Genomic DNA, 19,382 nt, shown 5'->3' with positions numbered 1-19,382 from the left:
GTTCACAGATCGACTAAAAAATTCAATAGCTGCAGAGGCCTCCATACCACCACTTGTTCCTTCATTATTTATGTCACAGATATGCCCTTCCTTTATTCAATGATTTACACTTATAACAATGTATGGTTAAAATCTGGAAATTATTACCCTTCCAGTATCCACACTGGTCACTCTAGCAACAGAATTCTTAGAACTGTAGCAACGCTTCTGCCATGTGCCATCAAAAGCTGCTGGTATGTCAGTCATACTATCTTTTACTTCAACGGCTTCGTTTGCAGCACGCTTCATTGACTCACATTCAACAGATGCCATAGCAGCTCCAATAAATCCTGCATACTTGTCCATTTTACAACATGGTCACGCATATTCACCACAGCACACATTGCTTCTGCTGCACTGTGTCCTTTTCCAATAGATCTCAATCCATAAAACCACCTAGCATTTACTTCAAAATAATTATCTTCACACTTACCAGAATTCCAAAATGAATGAGGATATTTACAACTGGCACAAGTCATGATAAGTTTCCTGGTTCCATTTGACTCACTGTCTTCATGCAAACTAACTGCCCCCCCACATATTTTACAATACACACATTCACCTAACACCCTTGTTAGGATGTGTAAATTTATCAGAATATATCCTAACCTAACATTTCCTATGTTGAACTAATGGAGTAGCTGGTAACGGCTCTTGTGGAAAAAACAAATCCTTAAATTCCCACAATTCTACCATATGGTCTTTTTCTCTCCTCCTTTCAAATGCTTAACTTCGTTACACAATGCAGTTCTATCGGCAGTTAGGGGTTGATCACTACGCCTACCTATCGAACACCATTCTTCGTCATCTGGTATATCCAAATTCGCTACTAAAACTAAAACTCCCTTTTCTCAAATTCGCATCTACGGCGCTAAAATTATCCACGTTCACAGGACTGCTCGCCCATCGTTTCCCTCTTGTATACGTACATTACTACATTTCACAAAACAACCTCATGGATCCAAAAATTCATTATCTTCAAATGGTTCAATAACACATACCGTACCCACCAGTAGATTTGACTCTACACCTGCCCAAAGCGACTTCCCGGTGCACCAGACATATACTCATGTGAATTAAGCCTTAATGCTAATGTACGTGGTTCAATTGGTTTATTCATTACATAGAACGCACCTCACGACAACTCTGCATTGACAACAGTTTCCCCTAGTGGAAATAACATTCCACAGTTTGAAGTCCAAGGTCAATTTTGCCACGATTTTGATGCAACAAATCTACTCCTGGGATCGTGTCGTAGCCCTTGCTTACCCATGGTACTACCTCCATGCATGCATCAAATCAGACTTTCTCTATACAAAAGTCAACTGTCACCGACTCCAAAGGCGTGACCTCCTTATTCCCCACCCCAAGCAACCTATAACAAGGTGGGTCTAACTTGCTTCATCCCATTATATTCCTAGTAGCCCCTGAGACTTGCACCCCTGTGTCCAACAAAATCTTGAACATTTTAATTCCTATTGATCCTACCACTGAACATCCCACTTCTGCATACATATTTGTAGCACTGAAATTAAACAGGAGCCCCCTTAGGTGGGTCTTGGGCCCCCTCTGCCGTTTAACGATTGTCCACCTCTACTAACTCCACTTCTCCATCATCCATGCTGCTGATTTCCACCCCTTCCTCTATTCCTTGGTGACTGGGTACATTGCCTCTGCATATGTCCCGTACGACCACACTTATAACATTTTATACCCGTTGTGAACACTTTGTCTATCACGTACCCCCATTGCCACATCTATTTCCTCACATTGTATTGCCAGATGAATGGCCTAATACAAATCTTTCGGAGTCTCTTCACGCACTTTCCGCAACATATGCGCCAGTAACGACCTTAAAAATACATCAAAAGCCCTTTGCTCGGCCTCCTGCAACAGAAAACCATTCACTTCATCACTCTGACCCAACTCTTAAGTATACTTGTCAATTTCTCTTATCCTGTCCGCAAATTTCTCTACCATCTCCCCCTGCCTCTTCGTCATTGTACTCAACCTCTCCCTGGAGTACCAAGCGCTATACTGTTTCTTGCACCTCTATAAAAGCCCCTCCTTCAACTGCTTAAACTGTCCTGCCTTCCTTAAGGCCTGAGAACACCTTGCATATGTTTTCGCTTCACCCGATAATCTAATCTTGGCTACATGTAGCAACACCGTCAGGTGGCTTGTGGAGTATGGATGTAGATGTAGAACTATTCATCAGACCAACCACTCATCACAGCTTACGTTTCCAAGTCCTCCACAAATGAACACACATCCTCATATGCCTTGCCATAAAATGGAATAATCAAACTTGTGGCAGGTAGATCAATCTCCTGCTGCGGCGCCCTATGCAAAAACCACTGATCTGATGCGGTTTCCCGTGCACTTTTAGATGCTAATTCACTTCTCAACTCCGTACTGTCCGCTGTCGATTGTGCTACTTTTCCAACAATATCTGCACCGCTTATGGTTCCGACACACTTCACGTCCATGACTCTACCATTGTTTTGCTTTAGTTTCCAGTTAGTCCTGAAACGAAGCATTTAAGTACAAGAATAACCTGACTTCCTGCAGCTCTGTATCATCATACACCAATACAAAAGTAATCAAATGCCATGAAAAACAACATCTTACTGCCCCAAACACACTAACATTTACTCTGACAACACAACCAAAGAAAACGTCCAAAACTCACACCTTCTTTTGTGACTGTAATGCAGGCGGTGAGCTCAAACGACATATTGTACAGACGGATGCCCGCTATTCTGACACCAAATGTAGAGGAATGTTGGGCGTGGACGGAAACTGCCAGGATGCGCCATATTAAAACTCATCCGTGTTTCCCAAATGATTTATTATTTCCAGCTACAGTGCCCCCATTCCTCTCGGTCTGTCACTGGATCCCGCAATGCTGAGGACACCACTTTGATGTCTGCGAAACGGCTTTGTGCAGAATGGCTGCCTCAGCTACCCGTGCAATGCCCTGCGGTGTGTTGGCCTTGTACAGCCGCAGACTTGTGACGACGACAGGCTGCGGTGGCAGTCGACTTGGCGGTCTGCGTCCCTGTTGCCTCAGCACCACTCGCAGGGCGGCCTGCTGCGTGCTTCTTCCGTCATGGTTAGGATCGCAGCAACAAGCGCCTACAATCCGAGAGCCAGCATGTGTTGGGAGCCAACAAGACTGCCCGCAGTGCGAGCCATGGCGTGGTCCACCACTGGCTGGCTGAGGAACCCACGTTGGCCTCAGAGGGTCGAACCAGCGACCCACCGTGGAGTGGAATGCTGGTGCCCCAGCTGCTGCTGCATGTAGCTGGTGGTGTGACATGACCCTGCTGTCCAGGAGAGCTATCACACTTGAATCCCCCATTGGAAAATCAGCACCTATTTATACGCGGCTGTACGCCTCTGTTTGGCTAACACGCCGCTCTGAGTCATGTACTCTTAACACCTAGGTCGGGCAAGTGGGCTCCTTCTGTCTGTAACTTGCACCGCGCAAAGTGCTGCGTTTACTCTTTTCAGCGGTTCGATGGCCCTGTGGCCTCAATTCTACTTCGCAACCACTGGTCAGTGTAACTTACTGTCAACAGGCCCGCGCCATACTATAACTTGTGCGCTCAGAAATATTGCACCGAATCTAACTTTCCTATCTTAAACAGTGGTGCCGCTAAACCAGTGAAAGCATCAGCCTGCATGTGTGGAATGTTCTGGAATACTTCTAAGGAAAGCTGGAACTGCAAGTCAGTGTCAAGTGCACTACCTCTTCGCATTTCACACTTACATACATTTCCCCGACACATTAGCAGAACAACCCATACTAAAAATGACATTTTTCGGACTTTTGGAATATACCTGTATAAATACGAAAACCACTCAATATAGTATGGCTACTTGGTTACTTCATATTCTCTTCTGTTCACTCCAGTGTAAATGCCTATTCGCAAGTACAAGTATGGATGGTACACACTGGCGAATCCTTGCATACTGTACAAACAAATGCACATTCACTCTGTTGGTTTGTGATCACTTCGGTGTAAAGGGGACTTCATATGTAAGACTACCGTACTACAACACTGCAACATTCCTTCTGCCACATCTAGTTGCCACAGTAATACTGCCAAGTACTCATCATTTATATTTCATGAAACTATGACCAACAAATATTTGATATGGATGACTCCACACTGTGCTCAGATAAAGTTCGTAGTAATTCACAACTTGAATACATTATCAGCCTACGTAAGTAATGATGAATAAAACAAACATTTCTTATTTAAATAAGTGTCAAATACGGTGAACTAGTCTTGTTTAAACTGCTCTCCACTGCTCTGTAAACATTAGAGTCAAAAGCTGTATCAGAGTGTGCTCTTCAGTCTGGAAATCATGAAGTGGAGTTTTCCAAAATCAAAATTTTTTATACAGTGAAGACTTATCATCAATAGCTAAATATCTATACAGAGGAGAACCATCAAAATATATAAACATGAGAATAATTTTAACAGAGAAGAAGAAGCAACGAAACTTAGTGATACTGTCAGAACTGCTCTACAGAATCAATATATATGTTTTATCTGTGACAGATGACAGTCTATAACTAAGTTTTATTTCTAACAAGGATTATCTCTGACAATCACATGCAAACTTCGACTACAACCCTCATCCACAGTATTTATGCCCTCTCCAACATCTGACCCCTCAATTAACAAGACTCAGCAGAACAAGGAGCACCTCTGAAGATGTCAAGCACAGCTCTGGATGAAATGTATGAGGAAATAACTGTACAGCATGGGAGATTCGCCAGTGGCCATGAAATGCAATTGTGAAACCTTTAATTGTATTTCCATGGTGCTCTCCTTTGAGATAAACTGGGCTGTCCCCCCCTTTTAATAGATATTCAGTACACACTGAGGTGACAAAAATTGTGGGATACCTCCTAATATCGTTTCAGATCTCCTTTTGCCTGGCATTGCACAGCAACTCAATGTGGCATGGACTCAACAAGTCGCATGAAGTCCCCTGCAGAAATATTGACCCATGCTGCCTCCATAGCAGTCTGTAATTGTGAAAGGATTGCAGGTGCAGGATTATGAGCATGAACTGACCTCTCAATTATGTGCCATAAATGTTCAATGGGGTTCCTGTTGGGTAATCTGGGTGGTCAAATCATTTGCTCAAACTGTACAAAATGTTATTCAAACAAATTGCGAACAATTGTGGCCCGGAGACATGCTGCATTGTCCTCCATAAAAATGCCATCATTTTTTGGGTATCTGAAGTTCATGAACGGTTGCAAATGGTCTCCAAGTAGCCATACATAACCAATTCCAGTCAATGATAGATCCACTTGGACCTGAGGACCCAGTTCATTCCATGTAAACACAGTGCACACCATTATGCAGCCATCACAAGTTTGCACAGTGCCTTGTTGACAACTTGGGTCCACAGCTTTGTGGGGTCTGCACCACACACTAACCCCACTATCAGCCATTACCAACTGAAATCAGGACTCATATGACCAGGCCACAGTCCAGGATCCAACTGATATGATCACGAGCCCAGGAGAGGTGTTGCAGGAAATATTAGCAAAGACACTTGGGTCGGTTGTCTGCCGCCATAGCCCATTAACACCAAATTTCACAGCACTGTCATAACGCATACGTTCATCTTACATCCCACATTGATTTCTGAAGTTACTTCATGTAGCGTTGTTTGTCTGTTAGCAGTGACAACTCTATGCAAATGCTGTGACAACACTACGCAAAAGCCGCTGCTCTCATCCGAAGTGTTGTGTGAGCCAATGCCTGAAATTTGGTATTCGCAGCTGTAATCATGTCGGCAACATTTTCATGTGAATCACCTGAGTACAAATGTCAACTCATGCCAATGCACTGCCCTTTTATACGTTTTGTATGCAATACTACCCCATCTGCATATGTGCATATCACTATCCCATAACTTTCATCACCTCTGTGTAATCCGTCAGCTCTATTTGATACAGGTATAACACACTCGAGCAATATCCTAGTATGCGTCGCTCAAGAGTTTTGTAAGCAATCTCCTTTGTAGACCCAGAACCCTAACTACATTTTCCCAGTATGCTTTCAACAAAGAGCTGTCATCTGCTTTATCTGTGAGTGCAAGGTGATTGTTACTCCCAAGGATTCATATAAGTTTGTATTGATATGGAAGTTGTTTTTTTCTTCATTTTGTGAGTGCACATTTTACGTTTCTGAACATTTAAAGCAAGTTGTCAATCTCTGCAGCACTTTGAAATCTCACTAACATCTGACTGAATATTTGTGCAGCTTTTCCCCCAGAAAGTACTACATTATAACTGTTCCGTATGCAAAATGTCTGAGGATACTATTAATATTGACTGCAAGGTCATTAATATGCAGTATGAACAGAAAGTTTCCTAGCAGACTTCCTTGTTGCACATCTGAAGTTACCTCTGATCCCTGCTGATTACTCCCCATCCAGTAAATCACCAGTTCATCAATTATCACTTTATACACCCATGTGTGTCAATGAATGTTGGTACTGTATTGAGTCAAGTGCTTAATGGGAGTAAAAAAAAAAAAAAATAGTGCATCTACCTTATTACCTTGATTGCTGACTTTCAGAATGCCATAGACAGATTGGTTTTTGTGTCACCCACATTTCTGGAATCAACACTTGTTAGCGTGGAGCCACGCCATCTGTTCAAGATACCTCATTAAGTTTTAGCCTGAATTATCTACTAAGATTCTCTAAACAAATGGGTGTAAAACATATTGGATGGAAGTTTGGTGAATCACTTCTGTTACTCACTTCACAGACAGACAGTGATCTATTCTTTCCTTCAACCTATGGGAGGGGGGGGGGTGAATAAGAGAAGGACTAACACAGGTGCAAATCCTATACAAAACCACTCATCTTGGTAGAGGTAAGAAAGATCTAAGAGTACTGTCTCTGTTTAATGGCAGTACTGCTAAATCTTTCTCTTTAAAAGAACATTTTTAACAAGCATTTCTGCATTTGCTTCATTATCCTAAATTTTGGTTCCTGTTTCATCCATCAGTGTTCAAACACTAACTTTGGAACCACTAACAGCTTTAACTAAACCAGATATTATTTGGGTTTTGTGAGAGGTATTTTAATATGATTCCACTATGGCAGTCACTGAAGGCTTCACACATTGCCCTTTTGGCCGCTAAGCATGTTTGCTGTATGAACCTGCCTACAGATGAATGTGTAAAGTCTTGAGAGATGAAACTAATCTCTCATCCAGTTTACTTAGTGTTCTTTTTCTCCTTGTTTTAGTTTCTCTTTGTACTAGGATAATATAGGTAAAACTACTTCATGGTGACTGATACCAGTTTGTATGCGGACACACTCAAAAGTGGTTCTTGCCATTGGGATGTAATGTATTTCCATTGTGAGTGGGCTTTCAACGTACCTGTTCTAAGCAATTTTCAGAGAAAGCATTAAGTATTATTTTTCAGAATGTCCTGTCACACTCCTCAACTAAACTGTAATTTCCCAGTTGATTTTTGGATGATTAACATCTCTTCCAATTATGGGCGTATTGTTGGGAAACTGTACGTACAAGCAAACTGAGGTTTTCTCCGTAGTTTTTAGTTTCATGGTTGGTAGAGGGTTGTATGTCCACCACTGATACTGAATCTTGCCAAAACACACTAATGCAGCTTCAATTGCTACTTCACTGGATACAAATTTCTTGCCTACAAATACACCACCTCCATTCCCCACTGACCTGTCCTTTCAACACACACTAGGATTATCCCAAATATCTCACTGCTGTCAATTTCAGGTGTTAGTACTTTTCTGTACCTAGTTCCACTGCTTCAAATTTTGGGACTTGGTTGCAAATCCTGCAGCAGCAGATCACTAAGGTTTTAAGTCTGATCTACTGGCAGCATTTCTTTGGGTCCTAGACTAATGTTCTCTTACAGATGTAATGATTTGTACTGAAGTAGTGGAAAGAATTGTTCAATTAGAATGATAACATCTAGAAACAACTGTTGATATCTAAAGTTATGTTTAACTTTTATATCTTAATAGACTAAAAGAACACAATTGGTACCCTGTACTCATGTTCACAAATTCTTTGCACTGTCAATTCCTTTTGTGGCAGGATTTATAGAATCCTGTGGCTTTTACTTTTATCATAAAACTTGTTCTCACTTCTTCTGAACAGTAAGTTAAAACTGCTTAACAGTACAGTATCTTTCAAACAACACATGTAATAAATATAACAATATGGCATTTTATGTTTAAGGGTGAGAAAATTTAACAACCTGTTTTGTGGTGAGATAACTTTAGAAACATCAAACAAGTCAGTCCACTGATACCACACAGTGCTGAGGTATACAAAAAGATCCTGGAGAGCAGAATCTAAACAAGGGTCAAAAATAAATTGAGAGAGAAGCCACATGGCTTCAGACCTGGGAGGTCAACTGCTGACCTCATATCTGATCCAGGAGCACCACTATGAATTTGGGTATGACCAGTAATTGCCATTCTCGATACAGAAAGGGTATCTGTCAAAGAAAGGTCTGCAAAGCACTAGAAAAGAAGGAAGTGGAAAGAGGCAAGAAGAAGAGTGGAGGAGATGTACTGTGGAGGTCTTGAGTTGGGTGAAAGTGGGAAATGAAAGGACAAATTTGTGTGAAATAGGGCAGTGCATTGCCACATCTCCCCTTCACTGTAGTCTTGTATGAAATAGTAACTAAGGTGGCAGGAAAAACTGGAGAAGATGAAAGCAGTGCTGTCCATGGATGACTTGACGATCTGGAGAAACAGCGAGTAGGAGATTCGGAAACAGCTGGATGCTTGGGAAGAAACTGTGAAACAGCATGGAATCAAGTTTAATGTAAACAAATTTGAGACCTTGGTTGCATCTAGAAAGTAAGATGGACCAACTAGCAAAAGAAGGATTTATGGTGAATAACTGAAGAAGGTGGAAAGCGTCAAGTACTTGGGAAGTGCGACAGTGGAAAATGGAAGAAATGAGAAAGATATCAGTAAATGTGGCAGACAGGCAGAAGCACTGAAGATATCCCACAAAAATGCAAAGAAGTAACATATAGAAGTTACTACATCCCAATACTGATCCATGCATCTCAAACAAAGGCAACAAAGGAAAGAGTTGCAAGCAGATTACATTATGTGAAATGAAGTTCCTCAAAAGAAAACAGGATTAACAAGGGGAAAGAGGATGAGAAATTGAAGGGTAAAGGAAATAGCGAAAGAGGAACCCCTTGCACAGCATGGTAGAAACATCAAGGTTAACATGGTATGAGCACTTAAAGAGACTAGAAAAAAAGAGGATTCCCAAGATGATACATGAAATGGGGGTGTGAAGGAAATGACCAAGAGAAAGACCAAGGACTACCTGGTTGAAAGTGTGGAGGTGTGTGTTTAAAAAGTAACCTCGGGCTTGACCAGATTGAACACAGAAATATGGTGGGAAAACAGAATTAGATGGCGAATCTTATGTTCCAAACAGGCCCGGCCTGATGAAACCAATCATTCACTCTTCCTGTTAATTCTGGTTTTAATACTGCAAGAACAACTCACTATTCCTGCATGTTACAAACATCACTGTGAATGAATGTCACTTACAATAAAGGAAGAAGAATATTCAGAACGAAACAAGTGGTATCTAATACCATTATTCATTATGCAGTCATACCAACTAGTATTTGATTAAACAATATCTTACAGCTTCCAGTATAAAATTTCTCAATTTTCTCCTTTTACGGACTAAAAAGCAACTCCAGTGGTACACTGATTTATTGCTTTGCCTGGTTTTGACTAGCTACTAATCACTGGATTGTATGAAAAGTTGTACTCTTAATGACTGACTGCAGCATTGGTGTCCATCTAGAATAGTGGTTTTTGAGGTATTTAATGACACATGAACATGCCACTGGATGATGAATCTGTAACAACTTAAGTGTCTGCTCTACACTGAATGTTATCTACTTGTATATTCCTCAGAAATAAACTATTTTAAGAGGACATTAGCTCATTAGACACTCATTAGAGATACAGTTTTTCATACTAATTGAGAATGACTAGACACTAATTGGTCATTGTAATAAATCAATGTGCAACTGGAGCAGCTATGTTAGAGTACTTATGGACAAAACTATATCCTAAACTTCATTTACTGTTCCCCTTTCTATCTTATACATTTATTCTCTCAGAGGTATACTGAAGTTTATTACCTTGTTTGTAAACTAAAACACAGATTTCATTTCTCCTGTTCCACTTTTAAGTCTTATTCACATGTCTCACAATATAGTTGATTAAAATCAAATGCACAGATGTTGGAGCAAGTGGCAAAAACCACTACCGAACATTCAGTGTAAATATTGACATAGATTGATTCCTTTGTTACAAAATATTGGTATATCTTCAGTAAATGAAAAAAAAAAATCTGCCATTGTTTCAAATTCTTCAGATTTCCACATACATGTGAAAGGTCCTGTCCAAAATACCACATATGAGGTATGTACATACATTAAGTGCTTCAATTCTGTATCAGTTTATTGAATGTGTGCACGCACGCCCCATGTACACAAACGTTTTCTGAATTATATACTGTTGTGTGAATGTGGGTGGTCTTTGTTCCACATTAGTCAACTTTTATGTTAACCTGCAACTGTCACAGACCTTTCCTGAACCCAGCAATAAAGGATAATAAGAATGAAGTTTGTGAGCTTGTTCCCTATGCAGCCTGCAGTTGGCAACACTGCGCCGACGCGGACTCTTCGAGTATTTGCCGCACTAAATAATTATAAAAAGCGTTGTCATTAAGCTATTTTTAAACGTGTACAGGTGTTATAAATATAATATAAGTGTTGTTGAATTAGTGGAAGTGTTAGTGAAGTATAAAATAAGATTAAACAGGGTAAGAAGTTTATTTTCCTTCTCGCGCCTATAGCACGGATTTTAGGCTTAATTTCACGCTCGTACCGTAAGTAAACAGTGAGTTATATGTAATCACCAGTTTTTTTTTTATTCAGTACTCTTTCAATTTATTTATATCTGCCTGAATAGTTTCTAGGGTCCTTTGTTTACGTTTTAGTCACTACTTAAATCAGCTTATACGATTTCTGTTTTTACCATGAGTGAGAAGTGTGTGACATGCCGTAGGATCGTTAGTTCCGGGGTATGGTGTGATGGGTGCTGTAGTTTCTTTCATTGGGGTGAATGTGGTGGCGTGGGAAATGGGGACATAAATGAGGCTCACCAGTGGTATTGTAGAAGCTGCTGTAGAGATAGGAAAATACTGGATCAGGAAGGGAAAATTGCAGCTCTTCAAGCTGACCTAGACAAGGCAAGGGAGGATCTGGACAGGTTAAAGAGGGAGAAGGGTGAACAGAGGTGGGAAGTGGCAACAGGTAATAGGGGGAACAGGCAAAGGAGAGCATCGGACAGCTTTGTCATAAATCTTGAAAATAGATTTGACCTGTTGCCTCAGTCAGAATCGGATGAGCCTCATGTAGCTGAAGCTGTAGAAAGGACACAACAAGCTTTCAAGGACATGAAAAAGGTAGGGAAATTTATAAAGAGAAAGAAAGTTCTGTTGTTAGGTAGTTCCCATGGTAGAGGTGTTGGCCAACTACTGCAGGAAAATCTAGGTGCAGAGTACCAGGTCACAAACTTTTTCAAGCCTAGTGCAGATCTTGGTCAGGTAACAGAGGATGTAGGTGCTTTATGCAAGGATTTCACAAAGGATGATGCCGTGGTTATAGTGGGTGGTCCGGGATATAGCATTGACAGAGACTCTGAATATTCCATAGAGAGTGACCTGGTGAAGATAGCATCAGCAACGAAGCACACAGGTGTGGGATTTGTGTCTGTGTTCAGACGCCATGGTCGGCCTCATTTGAACTCTTCCGTAGGGAGGGTGAACTTGGAGTTGGAGTGGCTGCTTAGGACGAATATAGGGTCCCATATTGGTTTGATTCCTGTGGATGCTATCGATAGGTGGGACTACACTAGGCATGGCCTTCACCTCAATAGGAAGGGGAAGGGAAAACTGTGTGGGTTGATTGCAGAAAACTTAAGGGGGGACACTGGCACAAGTGGTAAAATACCAGTGGTCACAGGTGTCAGAGGGATGCCTTTTTTAGGATAGGGAAGGGGGAAAGAAAACAAGTGTTAAGAGAGATTGGCAGACACACTCAGTTTGAGAAAACAGATGAACAGGAGTCAGATTTTATCATACAGCCTCCATTTAAACAGTGTTTAACAGAAAGTACTCAGAAACTGACAGTTCATCTTCGCCAAAGCAGTTACAATCCCATTAGTATGCAGTATCAGTTATCTTTATTACACCAGAATATTCCGAGTCCAAAAGCGTGTAATACGTATTATTTGTGGAGTAAATTCACGGACGTCCTGTAGAGACCTCTTCAAAGAACTGGGTATACTAACTACTGCCTGTCAGTATATTTACTCATTAATGAAATTTGTCCTAAATAACATATCTCTTTTTCCAACAAACAGCTCAGTTCATACATACAATACCAGGAACAAAAATGATCTGCACAAGGACTTAAAAGCACTTACTTTAGTTCAAAAAGGGGTCCACTACTCAGGAACACTCATCTTCAATAATTTGCCAGTAAACATGAAAAATTTAGTTACAAATAAAAGATCAGTTTAAAAGGAGCCTGAAAGACTTACTAGTGGCCAACTCCTTCTACTCCATTGACGAATTTTTTTATAGAGACAAATGATGTATTGTATATATTCATACTATTAGTATTGTTATTTCAGCTTTAAAAAAAAGAAAGACATGTTCCACATCCACGAGGATCTCCTCAGCACGGATCTATGGAACGAAAAACTAATCTACTCTAAGTCAGGATAAGGACCGAAGTGATACAAATAAAAGGATAAAAGGGCAGGAGCTTCCAAAGTGTGATTTTCATATCCAAATGCCACCTCTAAGTGCAATGGACTAAAATAGACTCAGGTATGTAAATGCACTTACCCTTGCAATAAAGAATGGTTCAGCACAAAATAGAAAAAGAAATTCATCCAAAAAGTGGAACAGCAGAGACAGCATATCATGACCAGTTGCTTCAATTTCTTGTGCTTCCTTCATTTCCACATATTCAATTTCTGTCATGTAAGCAAACATTGCCATTGCACACTGTTCAAATGCTTCTTCCAAGTTGTCCCCCCAGGCATGCAATCTATAACAAAAAAGAAACCACACACATATAGCATACTTTAAATACACAAGTAAAGGAGCAATGTTAATTTGAATCACTGTGAAACAGAAGAAACATGTTTTTATATAATTTTCACTTCTTATCCCACTGCAACAACTGCGAAAAATCCATTTGTGAGAAAGCAGTCAAGAAACAGCTGGCTGTCAATGGAAATGCATAAAATTTTAATTTAATTAATTGCACCCCTTAAACCTAACACTGCACATTGCAATGTTATATTTCACTGTGGAGAATGGTATAAGTCTTTACAAATCATTTTACCGTGTGTGTTACTTTGTTGTGGCTCCAAAATACATCAATATGACTACCGAAATTCACACTTAAGTGTGTAGCAGAGTGTTAATCGAACCACTTGCAAACTATTTACCTACCGTTCCAATCTCTAGCAGCACATGGGAAAAACAAATGCTTAAATCTCTCCATGCAAGTTCTGATTTATCTGATTTTATTAGATATGAAGGGTGGCATAAAAAAAGAAAAAAATTGTGTATCTGGACAAGAAATGCGATGACTGAAATTTTGTGAAAAGATCTTGCCACAATGAAAATACCTTTGTTTTAATCACCCAACTCGCAGATCATATCTGTGACATTCTCTCCACATTTTGTGATGATAAAAAAGGAGCTACCCTTCTTTGAAATTTTTGAATGTCCTCTGTCAATACTACATGGTACGGGTCTCCTACCATGAAGCAGTACTCCAGAAGAGGAGGGACAAACATAGTGTAGGCAGTCTTTAGCAGACCTGTTGCATGTTTGAAGAAATTTCGGAATTGCGGCCAGTCACCATAAACTTCACTCCACGATATTTCAACTGGACACCTGCCAGTCATATTCAGGTGAGCCATTTAAGACTGAGGCAGACATTCTCTGCTCCACCCTACATAGAGCACTGAGAGTATTGGCATGCATGCATCAGAGTCACGGTGACAGATTGACTACACTGCCCGGTGGCAGTGCCCTCACTGGTGGAAATATGAAGATCAACTGCCTTTGGCATTGCTGTTCGCTGAAGCCACCAGAGCATTCTCGCATCTTCATCTGGAGCAAGTCTCTGAGATGACGAGATTCCATGCATTATTCAGGTCGTAGCTATTGTCACTGTTCATTAGATTTTCCACGATGCATATTTCAACTTATTCTTTTATAATGGAGTATCAAAAAGATGTTGCTGTGGCCAAAATTAATGTATTGTCTTACTCCATTAAATGTCCATTGGAGATTAAATGTTCTGCTGTTAGACGTGCTGGGTTGCAAAAGGCGAGTGCAACATTTATGTTCTGTGCAGTGTTCTTCCGCTGTGCATGCTGTTTGCCTTATATAAGCTTTACCACACTGGCCAGGTATTTTGTAAATTCCTACCTTCTGCAATAACAAATTATCCTTCATTGGTCTCAGCAGGTCCAAAATCTTAGTAGAAAATCACTAAGGATTCTTGCTATTTTATCAAAAATATTTCCAAGGAAGGGAAGAAAAGCTAGGGACTTTGCTGAGGTGTTCTCCTATTTATCTATTTCCCAGTTCTTGGTTTTAGCTGAAAATGTCCCGTGAATTTGACAGGCAGAGTATCCACTGCCTCTGAATGCTTTCTTTAAATGTGCAAGCTCTTTAGACAAACTCTGCGTACGACTCCGTATGGGCTCTGTGTACTAAGGTTTTAAGCACATTCATGTTCTAGAATGGGTCATGGCAACTTTAAGAGTAAGTAAAAATCAGTGAGAGTGGGTTTAAAATAAACAGAATGTCCCAGAAAGCCATCACTCTTCTGTCGAACTGAAACATCCAGGAATGGGAGACGACCATCCTTCTCCAATTCCATTGTAAATCAAATGTTCTCGTGAATGAAGTTGAAATGATGTAAAAACTTCATTAATTTATCCTCTCCGTGGTGACACACTGTGAAAGTATCACCCAAGTACCTCCAAAAAACAGTTGGTTTAAGAAACACTAATTCAAGTGCTCCTTCCTCAAAATCCTAAATGAAAAAGTTAACGAGATGTCACAACCGTGGCATAACACTAAAATTTACCAGCATGACATTTTATTAAGACTGCCACTGCAACGTGCAGTGGAAGACATGTACACTCTTGAATTATTCCTCATTACATCCAGAGACCATCAAGCAGATAAGACAACATGGCAGCATTACCACCAAGACTGTATGGTCTTCCGTTACGGCCCATAGTGAGTAATATCGATGGCCCCAGATATGATTTTGGAAAATATCTTGCTTTGTTGCTGAGTCGACTGGTTGGCAAATGACCACATCATATACAGAACTCAGCAAATTTTATCAACAGGCCCTACACCTAAGTAGTTCAGATCTTTTAGTGAGTTTTGATGTAGTATCTCTTTTTACAAAGGTACTTCTTGCCGATTCCTTGGCACTGATTGGTAAACAGTTTCAGGTGGGCATCACTGCTTTGTTTCGGCAAGTTCTTTACTCAACCTATTTTATGTTCAACAAAGAATATTTTGAACAGACTGATGGTGTCACCATGGGCAGCCCCTTGTCCCCCTTCATGGTTAACTTTGTTATGGAAGATTTTGGGGAAAGAGCACTTGAATCAGTGGTTCGTAAACCAACAATTTCTTTTTTGGGGGGGATGTATGTGGATGATACTTTCATAGTGTGGCACCACAGAGAAGATAAGTTAATGAAGTTTTTACATCATCTCATCTCCATTCATGAGAACATTTTATTTACAATGGAATTAGAGAAAGATGGTTGTCTCTCATTTCTGGATGTTTTGGTAAGATAGAAAAGTAATGGCTCTCTGGGACATTCTGTTTGTTGTAAGCCCAATCATACTGATTTGTTCTTACACTCTTCATGTTGCCACCACCATCCCAAACCATGAGTTTGCTTAAAACCATTGTACACAGAGCCCATACAGCATCGTATGCAGATAGTTTGCCTAAAGAGCTTGCACATTTAAAGACAGCATTCAGAGACAATGAATACTCTACCTGGCAAATTAACAGGGCATTCTCAGCTAAAACCAAGAACCGGTGAATGGATAAAGAGGAGAATGCATCGGCAAAGTCCCTAGCTTTTCTTCCCTTCCTGGGAAATATTTCTGACAAAATAGCAGGAATCCTTAGTAATTTTCCAGTTAAAGTAATTTTCTGCTCTCTACCTAAGATTTTGGACCTGCTGGGATCCATGGAGGATAATTTGTTATTGCAGAAGGTGGGAATTTACAGAATACCTGGCCAGTGTGGTACGGCCTATATAGGACAAACAACACACACCGTGGAAGAACACTGCACAAAATATAGATGTTGCACTCGCCTTTTTCAACCCAGCAAGTCTGCAATTGCTAAATATTGTATCGCAATGGGCATTCAATGAAGTATGACAAAAACATTAATTTTAGCCACAGCAACATCTTTTTGAGACTCCATTATAAAAGAATCCATTGAAATATGCATCCCGGAAAATCTAATGAACCATGACAGCAGCTACCAGCTGGGTAATGGATGGAATCCCTCATCTCTGAGATTTGCTGCAGATGAAGACGCCAATACTCCAAAGGCTGCCGCGAGTGGCAACACTGAAGACAGCTGATTTTTGCAGTTCCATCAGTGAGGACTGCCGCTGGGCGGTGTGGTCCATCTGTCGCCGTGTCTCTGACGCATGCACAATACTCTCAGCGAGCCATATAGGACAGAGGTGAGAACGCTTTCATCAGTCTTCGATGGCTCACCCGAATAGGACTGGCAGGTGTTCAGTTGAAATATCATGGAGGGAAGTTTACAATGAACAGTTTAATTCCAAAAGCTCTTCAAACATTTAGTTCACTAGGAAAATTTTAAGTTTCACTTCAGATCTGTTGTGTTCTCTAAGTGTTCTGCCAATAAAACACAGTCCTTGTTTCATCTTCCCCACAACATTATCTATGTGATAGTTCCAATTTAAGTTGTTTGTGATTGTAATCCCTAATTGACAGCCTTTAGATTTGTGTAATTTTATCACGGCACCAAAAGTTGGATGACTTCATGCTTTTCATTATTCAAAGAAAACTGCCACTTTTCACACTGTTACAGATATATTACCTAAATCATTTTGCAATTGCTTTTGATCTTCTGATGACTTTACTAGATGGTAAATAAACATACTCATTTACAAACAATCTAAGAGGACTGCTGATAGTATCTCCTGCATCATTTGTATAGATCAGGAATAGCAGAGGGCCTATAACACTTCCTTGTGGAATGCCAGATATCGCTTCTGTTTTACTTCATGACTTGTCATCAACTATTACAAACTGTCACCTCTCCGATAGGAAACTGTGAATCCAGTTGCACAACTGAGATCATATTGTCGCAGAAGAAGCTGAGTAGCACAGTCACCATGGTATAGTGGTTATGATACTAGACTTGCATGGATGGTTGCAAGTTCAAAACTCACCTGAACTGTAAAATTTTAATTTCTATATTCGGTTTGAGTGCATTCTAGAAGTATCCACAAATGTCAAGAATTATAATTACTGGAATGTTCTGTAACTGTATATATACCGTATGTGTTCTGGCCAGAGGCAGTTCACTCCTCGCTCTTGTATGGGCAAGTGCTGAATAAACCTTCATTAAGTGAAGTTAGAGTTCATCATTCATCTAATTACACCTTCTTCTAGGTGACATTATTCTGGTGGAGGCACTGGATATTGGAACTTGTGACAGCGCACATTATCGACGACACAGGGTCTCCCATCAGGCCATGACAGAGCCGCCATTTATGTGGCGAGAAACCAGAGTTCAAGCCATATTCAATAGATCGCAATCTAACGGAGACAGAGGAAGAAGAGGACGTTACAATGACACCAACTGTGTGCCACCACATGAGACATCCTTCCGGGTTCTCTGGTGACGTGGCGAAGATCCAAACAAGAGGCTGAAGGTATACGAGTGTATAGTCAAATTTAACAAATGGGATGACACCGTGTGTCTGGCTAACATATTTTTCTACTTGGAGGGCACTGCCAAGCAATGGTATGAGAACAACAAGGAGAAGTTCACAAGCTGGGAAGTATTCCAGGCGGAACTGCGCAAGTATTTCATTGACACACAATGACAGAAGTGCAAGGCTGCAGATAAATAAAAGTGCAGGGCACAGTGTCCAGGAGAAACTACAGCATCCTACATTCATGACGTCTTGGAGCTGTGTAAAATAGTGGATCCTAGAATGAAGGAGGAAGATAAGCACATCTCATGAAGTGTGTTGCTGAGGACATGCATCAAGCCCTACACCTGAAGGAGGTTTTGATAGCAGACGACTTCATAAAATGATGCCAGTATATCAAGACAATGCACCAAAAAAGAATTACAAGCAAGAAATTTGAACAGCTTCCAAACATCGTATCAATGTCTGTGATGGAGGAAGCAACTGATTTCACAAGTGTTCTTTGTCAGATAGTGAGAGAGGAAGCTCAGAAGGCACTTGGATTGCACAGTGAGCAAAAAACTGAGACACTTCAAGAGGTCATAAGAGAGGAAGTGGAACAGACATTGAACCCAATCTCTTGTCTTTCATTTCCTTTTAAAATGGTGAAAAAGTCAAGACCAAGGCGAAGTTGCGCTCCCACAATACCACATGAGGCACCAAGGATGACTGACGTCTGGAGGACCCCGGATAACCAACCAGTACGTTTCCACTGCGACACTGTGATACGCTATTGTCGAGAAAGACAGCAGATATTTGATGATGTCCGCACCAGAAGACAGCAGACCGATCTTAGCCGACGCCAACTCCTGGACGACGAAGATGAACAAGATGTGTGTGCAGGACAACGTGGGTCTCCATCACCATTTAGAAGCTCCAGCCGATTGCCTCGTCGCCGCAACGTGGAAAACTAAAGGGTGTGACCTTCCTTGGAGGCGAGACCGCCGAAGATGAAAATCCTCCATCGATCACTACAAAAATGATAGGAAACTACGTCGATATCCTCATGGATGGCTGACCAGCCCAAGCTCTTGTGGACTCTGGAGCATCATATTCAGTCATTTCAGAGAAGTACCGTCATCAGTTGCAGAAAACCGTATTCATAGACAACAATACATCTCTGCTGAAGGTGGCTAGTGGGAAATCTGT

At 40.8% G+C, this 19,382-nt stretch overlaps 1 protein-coding gene across 1 annotated transcript in view; it reads right to left on the bottom strand.

Moving 5' to 3' along the window:
• LOC126236089 (protein archease-like) overlaps window positions 1-19,382 on the bottom strand; it is a 114,108-nt gene that overhangs the window by 12,785 nt on the left and 81,941 nt on the right. Inside the window, exon 3 of the mRNA XM_049945156.1 lies at window positions 13,049-13,253. Within this exon, the coding sequence (XP_049801113.1) occupies window positions 13,049-13,253 (205 nt within the window). The remainder of the gene's footprint in view (window positions 1-13,048; window positions 13,254-19,382) is intronic.

Source organism: Schistocerca nitens, chromosome 2, assembly GCF_023898315.1.
Source record: "Schistocerca nitens isolate TAMUIC-IGC-003100 chromosome 2, iqSchNite1.1, whole genome shotgun sequence".
NCBI lineage: Eukaryota > Metazoa > Arthropoda > Insecta > Orthoptera > Acrididae > Schistocerca > Schistocerca nitens.
This window is presented reverse-complemented; position numbering and strand designations above follow the sequence as displayed.